Raw genomic sequence first — 15,298 nt, forward strand, 5'->3', positions numbered from 1 at the left:
ATGGTGACCTTTCTCAATAAAGTTGGCTAGACTTCTAGTATCCTTATGACTGATTTGGAAATTCTCAGAAGCGAGATGTCTCGTGACAGGATATAAGGTAAGTGGCCTCACTACAGAAGCCAGCAGAGACAAGTAAACGAACATGTGTCCATGCACGCCAACGTCACTTTTCCATAAAAGGTTATGATTTCTCGGCTCACAAATACAATGCTATCTGGGTGCTGTGTATCTTAGGATGCTGTTTTCAAGTCATTCAACCCCCTGACTCCTGGCAAACGCACTTCACTAACCCACAGTGTCAGCTTCCGGTCACCAGAGCTACTGAAAGATTTGGGACTACTCAGAGAAACCCCGAGATCACTCTATGGATATGCCTTGTTAGTAATAACTCAAAGTAATGCTTCCGTTCATCGAGGACTGCTACTTTGAGTAAGGACCCAGAACCCCAGGCCTGGAGCGCTTGGCGCCAGGAACCAGGGCGGGATTCTAATGCTAAGTGCTTTTGAAAAGCGCATCAAGATTTAATAGGGTGAATTTCCAGACTTGTTGAGAGTTTTAGCCACATAAATTCCATTAGGTTCAAAGTCCCATAATGCTCCACCCTGTCTATATTTATGCCCACATTTTCATCGACACCCTTCTAAGCACTCTGTTGGGCTGTCTAACTTCTCATTTCCTTCCTCCTATTTGTGGGTTTTACATTACCCTCGGAGCCTGTACGGTCTTCTGACTTTAGGGCCCTAAGCCTCTCCCTGCCCCTCTTTCAAATCCTTCCCTAAGACCTATATTGTAAAATAAGTACGTTCCTCACTGATCGCTTATCGGGACTTGATCACACCTGACCCATTTTTCATACAAGGCTCTATGAGAGTCGGTCTGGACCGTCACCAAAGACTGCATGCGCCTCGCTGGCTGTTCCTTGGATACTCATCTCCAGAACTGATGGCGGCTCAGACTCTCTGCGAATGGCCCTCTCACTGGTGTACCAGGGCACTGAGCAAAAGCATGAAGTTGTTTCTGAATCTGAGTCAGCCATGCTGTGAATGTACAAGAGAGAGGATTCCACAGAGCAGATCTCACTGGCTGTGTGGCCTGTCACTCCACTAATGAGGTATGGACACGGGCTGACAGCGCTCTTGATAGGCCAGTGCTATTTCCGGACTAGTCCCGACGGATGGCACTGCTGTATACAGGGGAAATGCAGCAGCTACCAGGGCAAGAGAAGGGACAAGAATGACATCCAGCCTCCTAGTCTAGCCCTTTCAAAGCAAGTTTCTTTTTGGTTTCCAAGTATTACAACCCTTTTTAACTCATCTAAAAAAAAACAAGGACAAGGATTTCCCAGTGGTTGTGCAGCAGCGGAGTGGAATCAGACAAAGGCAGGCAGAGTACAATTAAAGAAATATAATTGAGGATGGGGTTTCTAGTAATAGTTTACCCTTGTTCATGTCATTTGATTCACATTATGACTTAGAGAATGTAATCAGGTAACCAGTTTGTAAGTTCATTCATTCAACATTTATTGAGTAGCTATTAGGTGCCAGGCATTGGCTGGGCTCTAGGGATACAGAGAGGAATGAGACAGTCCTTGCTCTCGCAGAGCTTACAGTCTAGCAGAGGAGACAGATACAGACACGAGAAGCTGCTCTACCATGAAAGCAGTGCCAGCCAAGCCCTCACCAGGTGTCCAAGGAGCCAGGGGAGGCAGTAGGCCACTAAGCTGATGGACTCAGGGAAACCTTTGCAGACAAAGTGACCAGTGAGTAGCCTTTACAGAGAAACAGGACTTGAGCAGGAAGACAAGGGAGGGTGGAGAAAGACATTCTAGAATGGCTGGGGTACAGCAGGAACAGAAGCAAGGAAGCATAACAGAGCATAGCATGGGGGGGGGCACGGGCATAGCCATCTGGCTGTGATGCATCTGTGTAGGAAGCAGCGGTGAAGCGTGAGGTCAGAGAGAGAGCAGGAAATTTGAGAGTGAACAGCTTTGTATGCAGGACTAAGAAGCTGGGACTTTTCCTGGAAACAATGCGAAGACGCTGAACTTCCCAGAGCATAGTCACATCTGCACATGAGATCAGCCTGCATGGGGGACAGCTGGGGACAGAGGAGGGACCCGAGGAGAAAGGAGGGAGTATCACAGCAGTTAGGGGCTGAGACACCCATGGGTGCACGGAAGGCACTGAGGGTGGAGAGGTGACAGACTGGAGAGCTACGTAGGAGCAAGCTTGACAAGACTTGATGAACGGAGACACAGAAAGCCAAGTCATCTCAGAAATGAAAAAATATTCAAAACACGCATTCAGCAAATACAATTGATAGTCCCAGTCCTCCCTTGCCTGGTGCTCCCAGCATCCTCTGCAACCACTGCATCTGCCGAGTATGAACAAAGGAAGAAGTCCAGAAGACGCATGTGAATGCTGCTCTAACTCAGACACCACTAACTTGGCACCTGCAGCGACAGAAACACTGTGATGCCTGGTGAGGATGCATTTCCACCTGCGTTCCTCCTCTTTGTGTCTTGGGTGACCAGTAACAGGCCTCCAATAAAGTGTTTGATGTGCAGAAGGTGGCCGCTTACACGGTGGTATCTGAGGGCCACCCCACATGAGTCCCCCACCCAGGGGCCAGAAGGCCTGGGATCCAGTCATTAGTGATTTATTCCTCTGGGGCGAGACTTGGGTCCCTCTGTATTTCTCTTTCCCAGGTCAGGATCCCCGATTAGCCATTCTACCCCCAGTGGAACTGTGGTTGAGTCCACTGCCTCTGCTCCGACAGAAGGGGCAGGCAGGGGAAGAGGGCTATGGCGGTGGCTGTGGAAGAAGGTGAAGCAGAAGACTGAGGGAGACAGAGAGACCATCAAGACCTGTCAAGGAATGGCCCTGCAAGCTAGAATCTAACAGCATGCCTTCAGCTTCCAGTTCCAGCAACGCAGACCTGTACATTCTTGGACCTTAAGCCACGTCTGTGTTTTATGTTCCTGATACGTTATCGGCTAGCGAAGGCCTACGGTGACCTTCACGGACCTCGCGCTGTACACGACCGATTAAAGTGGCCAATGACATTCATTTGTACGGGAGAGACCCACAAACGCATCATCTGAAACCATTTATAACACCAACATTTCATTCACTCAGACCGACCTTGTCTTTTGTCATTCCAAATTATGGAGATTTAACAGTATGTGCAGAGTATTAATCAGTCAAGTCACAAGTGACAGCAGATCAAGACTCAGACTGTGACCTTGAAGAGTCTCATCTACGGCTCAAGAAGGCAAATAAGAACTGCTTGGGAATACCTGATTCCAGGCCTAGTGCAGTGAACTACAGAGAAAAAAAAAAAAAAGAAATGAAACAGAACTTCAAAAAAAAAATTACTTACTTCACTTGTTTGCAGAATCGTGAACTTGGGCAGTTTAGTCTTTGAACTGGCTGCACTGGGTTTTCCATCCAAGAGTGATCCGAAAGACAGATTCCCAAAGCTGTTCTCAAATTCGATGGAAGGTTTCAGCGTCGGGGAGATGTCCGGTGCCTGGTCCTGGCCGTCCATGGGTCTGACATAGGCCGTTGGCTTTTGCTGCCCCATGCTCGTTTTGCAGCATAGCCCCGGAGGGAAGTTCTGAACCGAAAGGCCACTGCTGGGAGCTAAGAGCGAGGAGGCCAGGAGGGGGGACCCGGGCGCGGGCACCGTAAATTCAGGTTCTTCCGGTGAGCTCGACTGAAAGATCTCTTTGAACGCATCCCCTCCACTGGGCTTGACATTACCCTCTCCCTTGGCAGATGGGTTTGGTTCTTCCACTGTGCCAACTTGAGGCTGTTCGGCCGGGTAGACGAAGAAGTCTTCCAGTCTGGCCTGGGGCTGGTCCTGCGTGGACGTTTGCACCGTGTTCGGCTGCCCGCTGGCCTGGCTGGCTGGCGTGACGCTCGCACTGTGGCTATCTCGTGGCCAGTCGGGTTTTGCTTTCCTGTTGCCGTGTATCAGAGTCGAGTTCAGTATCACGACTGAAGGCGGAGGCATTGGTGCCGGGGGGTGAGCGCCGTCCTGGTGAGGAGGGATCATTCGGTTCTTTTGTTCCGGAAAAAAACTTGATTCGCTTTTGTTGATGGGAGTCTGGGCCACGGAATTCTTTGGGATCCCCACGAGATGATTCTGATTAGAATGGTTAGTTAGCAAATCCTTCATTTCGTCATAGTTTCCCAGCGTGTTCTGGACTCGGTTGGCAAGTGCATCGCCTTTGTTTGTCTAAAATAACGAAAAGATGGGGGGTGGGAGGAGAGAGCGTGAATAGGTTTGTGTTTCCTAATGGTAATGTTTTAACCAGCTGTCCGAAGCAGACTAGCATATAGGGCTCTTTACAATTCTCACGCTGCTATATTATTTCCTACTTTCCATGTGCTATGTAAGAAGAAATCAATGGCGCTATTGAAAGAGCCTCTTGGCGTGAGCTGTGTGATTAGCATCTGTTTACTGCCTTGGCCTGTCCTTAAACATGCTCACTGCGAGAAAGTTTGGAGTTATGTCACTTATGAATTTTATTAGCAAAATCACTTATTGGAGGTCAGATGAGCTGAACTGTTCCTTCCTACGTTGTGATTAACCACTTCGGCTTACTGATCATGGCAGTCATAATGGAACGTTTGACTTCTGTTTGTTCTTGACACAACGGCCCTTTGCGCTCCATTATACCATGAAAAAGGCTTAGCCCATTGGATAAGGACGTCAGTCAAATTGTGCTATCACGACCGCATTCAGTGTCGAATAGGCATGGGATTAACCAACATCTAATTGAGCTAACGTATGACTAAAGCACATCTAATTCTTTTTAATCAAAGGACTGTATAAATTACTGGTGTCTGACTACATATTTGGGGGCAACTGTGTTTACATATTGATGACTCATACCCGCTGGCTGTGAAATGGTGCGATTGTTCATCCACAGTGACTCAAGTTCTCCTGTGTCATTTCAATGATTTCGAAAAATTTATTCAAGAATTGAAAGTGTTGCTTAACTAAATCAAAACAAAGTCAGATTCGCAAAGAAATGTTGGCCACTGAATCATTGTACGGACCATCCACGTACCGGCTATACCACTCCCTACAGGATATACTAATCCTACTCAAATGGTTGTGATTGTTTTTAAAGTAACTCTGCTCCTGCGTGGGGTTCTGTAATACAGAAAGCACAGCTTTCATAACTAAATAATGGTAGATAGCTGTATACCTGGAAATGCCTGCTGAAAGCTCAGCTATTCATCTTCGAAAATGACTTTTTATTATCCTCTTGAACTGTCAAAGGTGTTATCAAAACAAGCTGCTGAACTCAGAAGGGCAGAGGATTTCTTTGTGGTCGGCTTGCACTCCCTTGGCCCAGGTGTTACAAGGAAAGAGGCTACTGGCAGCCAGAGAGCCATCTGGCAGCAGGGCCACTGGATAGGGCAGACACCCAACCTGTGGCACCTCCCTGTCCCAGGAGTCATCCCATGTGCTCCATGCATAGGAGGGAGGACCACCTGGCGGGAGGTACACTCTCCACTACAGAGAGATGTCAGCACCTAAGCTCCCTCGCACAGCCTCTGTGCCGCCCGGTCTCCTGGCATACGTGGATAGTGTGCCTGTCTGTCCACGTCTGGCTTCTCAGCCTACACCTACACCGTGTGGCTGTGTGCTGTGCTCTGCATGTGAGGATGGGGGAGTGTACAGATGAACGGAGGGTGAAGTGCCAGAAATGGAGGAAATCTCCCAGGGAAAGAAAATGCAGAATGAGAAGATTGGACTTGGGAGAAAACCCTGGGGAACATCAATCTTTAAGAAGCTGGGAAAAAAAATAAAAGAGGAGTCAGCAGAGGACATCAGGAAGGAAGACTGAGAGGGAAAATCAGCTGGGGCCCTTGGCCTTGTTATTAGGATGATCGCCACTGCATCGGGTGTTCAACTCATATCACGTCTTAAATCATATCAGACATTTCCAAAGAAATGAGGGCAGTCAGAGAAATACGATTGCAAAGATTAGGGAGAAGTATGCTGAACATATGTGAAGAGGAAGCTGTGAGGGGCAGGAGGTTTTAGATCTCAAATATAAATACACGTCAATTTTACTTGTCTTATTCCACAGACCATCTTATAGTGCGTCTCAGGCAGCCTGGGTGCTAAAGTAGTGATTAAACAATTAACATTTCATATAATCCTCACCTGAGTCATCACTCCTTTTTTCAGAAGTACATTTGAAAGGCATATTTAATAGAGAGAGATGGGTAGAAATCACTTCTATTCCTTGAGAGTCCCTAGGTTTGTCAATTTTAATGGCTGAAATTACTTTCCAGCTAGGGCAAGAATAAACTCTTTGTATATAGCAGTCTCCTTCAGCGGAGCTGCACAATGAACCACTTGGGTGGCAGCCAAAACCAGCCTCTCTATTCAATCCCTAAATTCAAAACAGAGAGATTTCATTGTGTAAAGGCCCAGTACGAATTTGATGCAAGCTTTAAATACTGGCAGGGCTGTTCTGGTCCCCGAAACAGTTTACCCCTTGGGTTAGATGATTGACTAATGGGAACTAATACCTGGCTATTTTCCAGATTCTGACCCAATAAGGGAAAAGAACATTTCATTTCCCCATTTTAAATGCCTTCATTTTACACTGTCCCCTTTATGAATTAGGACACACTTTTTATCAGACAAAGAGAATTCTATAACTTCTGAGTTTTTCCTTTTTTGCCTTGGCTACCAGGAAGCACAAATTTCAATCTATTGAACTCTCAAGGAAAGTCTGTCGAACTTCCACTAAACAGAGATCTACACAATTATAACGTTGCCCTGGGCTGTCATAGAGCCCACCACAATATCTCCAAGCCCTGAGAAGCCCTTCACTCTCCAAGCCAACATCATTAGGGCCCTGGAATCTCATGGACTATTTGTTTGCAAGAAACTAGTCACATTCCGGTTTATTTCACGAATAAATAAAAGGGACATTTTCATCTTGTACCCAGTGGAAAGAACCTTGGTTAAGTTTTAATGTCTCTTCATTTACACTTACTGTTCTAACGATCTGGGTTTCTAATGCATGCTTAGAATTTTTATTTCCATCTCTAGGTGGTAAAATATGCTTGCAATTAGGAGAACGTCTAAACTGATCAGTGTCTTAGACTGCCCCTACATGAATAAAGTTAGACGAAAACTGAAAGTTCTCTGAATAAGTCTAGAAAATCAGCCTCCTACTACGTAGAGTAGGGTATACAACAGTTGTGGTTTCTTTTCCTGTATAAAAATATGAACTCTTAAAGGCTATCCCGAAGATATAGCACCATGTCTGGTGCATATTAGTAACTCAACAATGTGTTACTGAACTGATCAGCATCAAATAATAATCCATACCCGAATTATTTCAAAATAAAGACTATGTGATGCCTTGGAATAAAAGGCACTTACATAGAAAAGTAAGAAGTCAAGCTAACTTGGTTACTGTGCTTGAACACTAAACTGAAATTTGAGCTTTTTGGTAGTTAACACAAAAAGGAAAAGCGCACAGATTTCAGAATTCTCTTGGATAGAAGGAAGCCCATACTAATTCAATAAAAGAAATGGCTGCCTGATTCTATACAATATGAGAAGGAATTCCTCTCATTGGTTCATCTACATGAACCCTCAAACAAGAAAACAAAGATTTTTTTTCAGCACCCATTTTACGGAAGATGCAAAGATGTTGTTCACGTGACTTTCATGATGAGTAAAAAGCAAAAGTCTAACTCGGGGAAGGACGTGTCTGCACGTGCAGTTAGGGCACGAGGCTGCTAGCTGCAGGTGTGTGGCTTACTGATTCAAGAAGGACTGGAGCGGGGGCTCCCTGGTGGCGCAGGTGGTTGAACACAGTGCTGTGAGGCTGTCTGCGGCCTCTGAGGCACGAATTCAATTCCTGGCCAGCTGGGGAGCAACCCACATGGTGCAGCAGACCTCTTTTGTTTCGCCCGCTGCTCCCCTCTGCAGTGCATTTTGGTACATATGCCTGCTCTGCTCCCTGCTCTCTCTGGTGAATCTTCTCACACCCCCGCGATTCTGGCCTGTTCTTAAAAAAAAAAAAAAGAAAAAGAAAAGAGAAAAAAGAAAGATTTGGGGGTGAAGCTGTAATAACCTGGAGGAACGGAGGGCCAGCATCCCCCTTAGACTAGCTTCCTCACAGAGCAGCAGTCTCAGAGGGACTCGTGACCGAAACTGCATAGCAGACAGTTCAAGGTTGAGTTCACTGGCGACACTTTCTGAGTTGCTGATTGAAGGAAGATCCATATACTTTGCATAACAGACGTGCCGTGGCTGTAAGTAGGAACTACCATGGTCATTCTTGAGACAGACACTGGTAAATTCAAAACACGCATGAGGTAGTGTTGGGCACGGAGGACACAGAGACACAGCCTCAGGAAGCCCCCATTCAACAAGATGAGATAAACAACATGCAGTTCAGGTCACCAGACGGCCAGAGTAAACTCTCCCCCCACCCTCACCCCCCATCGGTGGTGGGAGCTGTCAACCACTTTTTCAAGTTCTCAAGATGTAGACATGAGTTCCACAGGATGGAAAACCCAACGGGCCTGAAATATATTTATAGACACCGACACAGTGTGCTCTCATTATACACCACAGCAACTTCTGGTTCACACTAAATGTTCTTTTTCACCCTCCAGAGTCTTAGTAATCCTATTAAGGAGAAAGGTATTCCTGGCAGTCTTGATGGAACATGATAAACATGGCAAAAATGAAATTAGCCATTTCAATCAATTATAGGCTTCTTTCAATTTGGCCAATTCTTTACTTCCCATTCTAGATAATTGGTTGATTCCTTAAAGGTAACCCCTGCAGCCGTTATTTTCTAAGTAATCACAATTTCTCCATCATCAAGGAAATGCATTTTCCAAGTATTTTCAGGCATAAATTACATGTCTGGTTTGTGGCTCATGACTAACAGCACTCCTTCATTTAAGCTTTTTGCCTCTCATTACTTCTGCAAATAGAGTTGCCTCAGTTTGCTTCTGGTGCTTTCTACAAATCAGTCGTACAATTTCATGGCAGGACTAATGTGCTCGGAGGCTACCGTACCACACTATTTCTTTTGAATAAAAGTAGTGAAATAAGTTTTGAGCTTCGATAGTTTTCTTTTTTTTTTTTTTTCATTGTGGCTAATGCATGTGATTTAGTAATTCTTTATTCCTCCCTAATTTTACCATTTTTACAGGTCATCTCTGTGAGCTGTGAGTGGTTCTTTCTTTCTATGGCCTAATTATAATAATGATAAGTCCCTAATTTGTATAGCACTCGAAAGATTGAAAAGCAAGGTTTCCTGGGTCCTTTCCCTTGACCCTTACGACAGGCAGGTGAATCAGCAGAACAGCTCTGGCCAGGGTCTGGCCTCCACCACCCACCCCCACCCTCACCCCCACCCACCCCATGACCCGGGTCACCAACTGCATCTCCACCTTGGTGCCCTCGTTCTTGTTGATCCAGAAACAGTAAAAAAGGTCTGTTGTCGTTACTATTCATTTTATGATCGGGGACTGTTAGTAATATCAGGTATTATCCAATTCAGAGAGGAGGCAACTACAGGTCAGAGAAATGAAGTTTCCTCCCCCGAAGTCAAACAGAAGGTATGCCCTCAGGTCTCCGACTCCCTGTGTGACTCCTTGTCACCAGCTTCCTGTGAAGACACGGACTCACCCGGGACTAGGGCTAGGCTCACCACCTCCAACAATATGAGGCTGCAGAGAAGGCACCTCACCTCTCTGAGCCCCCAGATCGTCACGGGGAACGGAGGGGAAACACACACTCTGCCCTTTGGAAGGACTAAGCGAGCACATCCATGAAGCCCTCGCACAGTGCCTGGCACCAAAGAGGCACCGGGTGCAAACCAGTCTTTCATCACTCCCAATCTTTCCACACCAGCAGGACATGTCAAACAGTTTCCCACATTTGGAAATGCTCTTGAAAGTATAAACTCAGATTTGAAAGTTACAAGCTACAAAAGCAGCCCCACAGAGAAGTTCCCCATCAAAAACCAAATATGGGTATGGTCAACATTCTTGCCATTCCAGAGTGGTGGAGGTGAGGCAAGGAAGGGAATCAATCAAGAACACGAGAGATGAGAGCTCTCCATTTCTTCCTTAGGCCAAGAAAGGGCAGTAGGCATAGGGACTGGTGTTCACTGGCAAATACAAGAACCACCAACATTAGTGGATGAGTTATCAAGCCATGTTCTAGGCCTTAGGGTGGCAGAAAGTCCTGTTTCACCACCAGGATTTTTGATGCTTAATTCGCTAAGCATTCCCTCCATAGCCCTGCAGAAGAGGTGCGGTATGTCCTCGCCTCCACCAGTGGCCTGTGAGCAAGATCTAAAACTCCCACTGCCACTAGCAAGTCCAGATACTTCAAGGATGCCCACACCACTGCAGGCCGGGGAAGCCTTTGGAGGAGCAGTTCTCTTATCATATCATAGGAGAAAGTGACCTCCCAGGGGACCCTGAACATGGACACAGCTCAAGATGACAGTCGACCATCAAAGCAAAGGTGAATGAAAGAGAATTCCTACTAGGTCAGCAACTGCTAGCATTCTTTCTTTCCTTCATGGTCTTGACTCAAGAACAAAGGCTTCTGCCCATCAAGAAGCACAGATGCAATAGCTACGAACCACACAACAGGCCTGGCCCCACAGTCAACTCCATGTTCCTGTCTGCGTCTCTCCCTGGCACACCCCTGCCATATGAAGACGGATCGGTAGCTTTTGAAAACTTCTGCTGGTGTGGATAACAGGTATTTTAACCACCTCTTCAAAAATACTGTGTTTATATCGAAAATTAAATATGCACGTACCTAGAAGTCCCTGTTAACAAGAAATGATATTTACCTTAAAGATGCAAGACCATTAATTCTTAGGACTTAAAATTATAAAGGGGAAATAAACCCTCATAATAGTGTTGAGTTTGGGGCGGATGTTGAATTTTAAGAACGCGTCCTTTGAGTAATGGTCATTTTTCTACCCCATCCAATGATAACTTTCTTCTGGTTGCTCTTCCTTCTCAAGAAGGAAAGATCTACCATCCTGTGGCCTCTCTTCCGTTTTCTAGAAAAAATTGGAGACCACACTTTCTTGCCCTGGACATTTTCCTGCCACTCTCCTGATTTGTTCTCCTGAAATTCCGTTCCCACCTGCCCCCGCTGTCTGAACAATCTTCACGTGCTCTTGACTTTGACTCTTCTCCTCTGCTCTGGGGCCCTGCTCCACTCATCACCACCTCTCCCTCCCATTTCTTCATATTCCCCTTCTCCAGACATCAATTCATTTCTATCAATCACTCAACTAACTTTCCAAAAAAAAAGGTGCCTTCCATGCCGATGTCTCCCCTCACATTCTAACATATCTTCCGTCCTTCCTCCCTCCATCCAAAACCTCTGTGCAAGATCAAGTCCACCTTCCTGCCCCTCTTGCCTTATTCCACTACTTCCAATTTACTGTCCAACCCTGGCAAGAATCAAAATAAAATGGCTCTCCCTAAGACAACTCATCCCTCAACGCCCAATCCAGCAGCCACTTTCCAGTCCTGACCTCTCTGGCAAATTGCTTTGCATCAAGCTCTTTGTTTCCTGGATTCTACTAAGTGATTCTCCCTAGTTCTCTTCCTACCTCTCTGCCCACCCTTTCCTTTAGTTCCCTTTCCTGGCCTCTGCTCTGGAGTTTATTTGGAGCTACTGCACAGCTTCTCTGTCCTTCTTACTAAGCAATCTAATCAGACCCTGCATTCCTCTCACGGCCTCCACTGCCAGCTGCAAGACAGCTCCTTCCTCCCTCTCTTCGCCACTCCCAGAAGCTCCGGCTGCAGGGCTCCGATGCTTCTTGACACCCAGTGGCATCTCAACCCCCAAATGCTCAAAATGGATTTATTGTTTTCTCTACAGGCACCAGCCCTGTTGTCCTGCCGGACACGCTGCCAGCGATGCCATCATCATCCCGAGAGAGAAAGCTGGGCCCCTTCACTCCCATCCCACCCCTCGCTCCATCCCATCAGACACCCAGCCCCGTCACCTCAATGTCCTTGCCCTTCCTGTAGCCTGTCGTGAACTCCCCCGAGCCAACGTAAAATGACTTCTCCTCAGGCACAGAATGTTGTCCAAAACAGCTAGGGGTGAAGCTCAGCTGCCTGGCTCCCCGGCAGTTCTTACGCAGTCACACCCTCCCGGGTCAGGAAGCGCTCTGCCCCGGATGAGGGGTTCCTCCAAGTGAAGGTCTGTGTCTCACTCCCTTTTGTACACTAGCACATAGTGGGCCTTCAAGAAATGCTTATTAAACTAATCATCTCTCTACATACCTTCAAAGGTAGCATATAAGGCAAATCCACTGAGATAGGGGGAAAATTTGAAGACTGCAATATGGTGGGCAGATTGAAAACCAGCAGTCTTTTTTGTCAGACTCATCAAACTTGGAGGGCACCTGAGTGTCTTAATCAAAAGCTGCCTACTCATTCTGAACAAGGCAGCAAAGGAGTATTTTGGCCTATGCTATCCTCATGAAGAATTTTCCTGTTCACGAAGCTTCTGTCCCCTCATGCTGCTCTCCTAAAATCACAGCTCTTGAAAATCTCATCATTTGTCACTTGACCTTTTATATTGTTTTTGTTTCATTACAGAAAATTATGTGGCTACTAAATTTCAATAAAAACCAACCAGTTCCTCAATTCAACAAGATTCATCCCTCAACCCCCACCCCGAAAAGAACATTGAGAGGCAGTCATTGTGAAGTCAGGAATGGAAGACAGAGCAATCTGATCGTTACTGGAGCGACACGCTAGCCTGAATGCCACCAGAAAATCAACCCAGCTACACCAGCCCCTCCAGCTGAGGCAATCTCCTAGCCCATGATTATTCACCACCAGGAAAAAATGATTGGCTTCCCCCCTTGTCCAAGAGCAGTGATTTTCAAAGAACACTCAAACCACTGCACAGCTAACATGGCAAAGAGAAGCAGTGTCCTTGCCGTGGATGGCACTGATTGGAAGAGGAACAGACATACCCGTTGGCATTCTGATGAAGTCCTCAGGGGTGCTGTGCTGATACTCCCAGGGGAGCAAAGCATCAGGGGTACTGCCTGCTTGCCAGAGGGTGCCTGGTGCATTAAAGAGCTCCGTCCAATAGACAGCCTCACAGTCCCTCTCAAATCTTACTGAGCTCCTCCAACAGGATGGACTTTGTCTCTGAAGACTTTCTCAGAAACCTGCCATTGCCCCAAAGACAGTGCATGTATATATTTCATTTGTAAAACATATTCTCTTGGAAATGATTTAGGTGTTTTAAAAATAGATTAACTGTTGATTAGTGTGTTCAAAATGTAACAAGCAACCATTTCTCAGAAAGATAAATTACATACATATTCAGCTACCTTGTAGGGCTCCCCAAAAAGATCAAAGCCTGAAGAAAAGAGATCGTCTTCTTGCTGGACTTCTTGATTCCTCCGCTCCCATTCCCTTTTTTTAAGTGCGCTACGGTCTTGTTCGTAGTGACTGATGGGAAAAGAAATAGACAAAAGGAGGAAAAGATTAGTCATGTAAATCATTCACATCTCCTTTGTTATTAAGAAAAAAACCTACAAGTCAATCTACCCAAGCGGTACAACTTAGGGAGCAAAGAATTCTTTCTTCAACTGGGCTGAAGCTCCCGGTCAGTGATCAGAATACAGCAGAAAAAAACAGACACTGACTTATTAGAGACCATATGCCATTGGCCGAATCATCTTCCCTTGTTGTGCAATTCCTGCAGGTAACTACAGACTCCCCAAACGTCAGTCCACTCTGCAGAAAGGTACTGATTCAAGCTGTGTTGTGGCCTATTGCTCAGGGCTCAGCTGTCACAAAGTCCCAAGGGAAGGGAATTATCAAAGTGGAATTCTGTCCTAAACCCCCGAGTCAGAATTAGCCTATTTTACTGACGTCCCTAGAGATTTAAGTGCATTTATGGAAGTCTCCCCAAAATGAGACCACGCCATCATTCATTGTCTTTGTGTTGTAGGTGGTGGTGGTTTGTCCTTCCTGTGATGTGTGCCATAGGTAGCTGGAAGCCTCTCTGGAAATCTTTCACAGAGAAAAGCAAGAAACTACTAACAAGGAAAGGAGATGTCGAAAGTCTTGAATGTCCTTCACAAAAATGTTTTATAAGTGCCATGCAGCTGTGGGACTCTTCCAGATGCTTCCCGACAACATCTAATATATACTTAAGGTGTGTGGACTTTATAGAATGCTTCCTTTTTGAATAATTATTTTGTTCATCCTGCAGGAGGGTGCATATTAAACTATAATCTGTAAGCCTCAGAGTAGTGCAAATTATTTTGTTCGTTGGGTTTTGTCATCATGCTTCTGATTGTAATCTTCCCCAGAGTAAGTCCACATACGCAGGGCAAATTTAAATTGCATACATGCACGTAAGATGCCTAGCAGGTGCAGTATAAATGTTGTTTCCTTCCCCGTGTTAATACTGCCATGTTAAGACTTAATTAGATAATCGACATGCAAATGAACGTAATAGCTAAAGGAATTACAAGAGATGTACTGATAGAAGAATATAGTCCACAGGTTTGGAATACATCCCAAGCCCTAACGCCTATCATCTGTAGCCTAGCTTTCTCACGAGCATCCTTGTTTTAACTTACAAAGTGAGAGCTCAGAGCATGGAAACCCCGTGGCAGCTTAGCCAGACAGTGATATACATGGAGTGTCAGATGTCACCTCACTTAGCCATCTACCTTTCTCCACCGGAATCCTTGAACTGGCAAACTCAAAGTGACTTTGCTAACCTTACCTTCTGGAAAAACAACACTTCATTTCTCCATTTTAAAATTGTGGCAACATGTATCGGATGTTCAAAGGAACATTATGCTTCCAGAGGACAAACAATGCAGCTACGTCACAGCTGCTGAGTCATCGTAAGCGCACCCAGCACATTGTCACTATCAGGGAAGAACAAAGAACCTCAAGTTCTACCCAAAGCCTAGTCAGCACATCTGGGCTCAGCCAACTTGGGAGAGGTGCCAAGTCCAGATACCGGAAGCCAGCCTGGGTGGTTTGTGCCGCCTCGGATGCTACCAGTGTCCATCACCACCATCCCCAGGCTGGGATCAGAACCCGGCAGTGGGGTGTGTGTGGGGGGGCATCCATGCGCAGGGGGCTGACGTAGAATGAAGCAGACACAGGAACATCTCAGTCCATAAAGGTGGGGCAGGCGGGTCTGCTCAGCAGTGCGCGCTGGTGTGTGTGATCCAAGTCCATCGTCAACTTGT

At 46.1% G+C, this 15,298-nt stretch overlaps 1 protein-coding gene across 4 annotated transcripts in view; it reads right to left on the minus strand.

Moving 5' to 3' along the window:
- The window catches only part of AFF2 (ALF transcription elongation factor 2), a 592,529-nt gene that overhangs the window by 266,920 nt on the left and 310,311 nt on the right, over positions 1–15,298 (minus strand). For 3 of the 4 annotated variants that reach the window (XM_037511844.2, XM_054695516.1, XM_054695514.1), the window contains exons 2-3: positions 13,409–13,529; positions 3,382–4,242 (exon numbers count right to left, since the gene is read on the minus strand). In XM_037511844.2, coding sequence (XP_037367741.2) covers positions 3,382–4,182 — 801 coding nt within the window. In that variant the 5' untranslated portion in view covers positions 4,183–4,242; positions 13,409–13,529. Of the gene's footprint in view, positions 1–3,381; positions 4,243–13,396; positions 13,530–15,298 lie in introns of all 4 variants that reach the window. The other variant, XM_054695515.1, reaches the window with a different exon arrangement.

This window comes from Talpa occidentalis, unplaced genomic scaffold, assembly GCF_014898055.3.
Source record: "Talpa occidentalis isolate TD23 unplaced genomic scaffold, MPIMG_talOcc4v2.1 talOcc4.15, whole genome shotgun sequence".
In the NCBI taxonomy this organism is placed as follows: domain Eukaryota; kingdom Metazoa; phylum Chordata; class Mammalia; order Eulipotyphla; family Talpidae; genus Talpa; species Talpa occidentalis.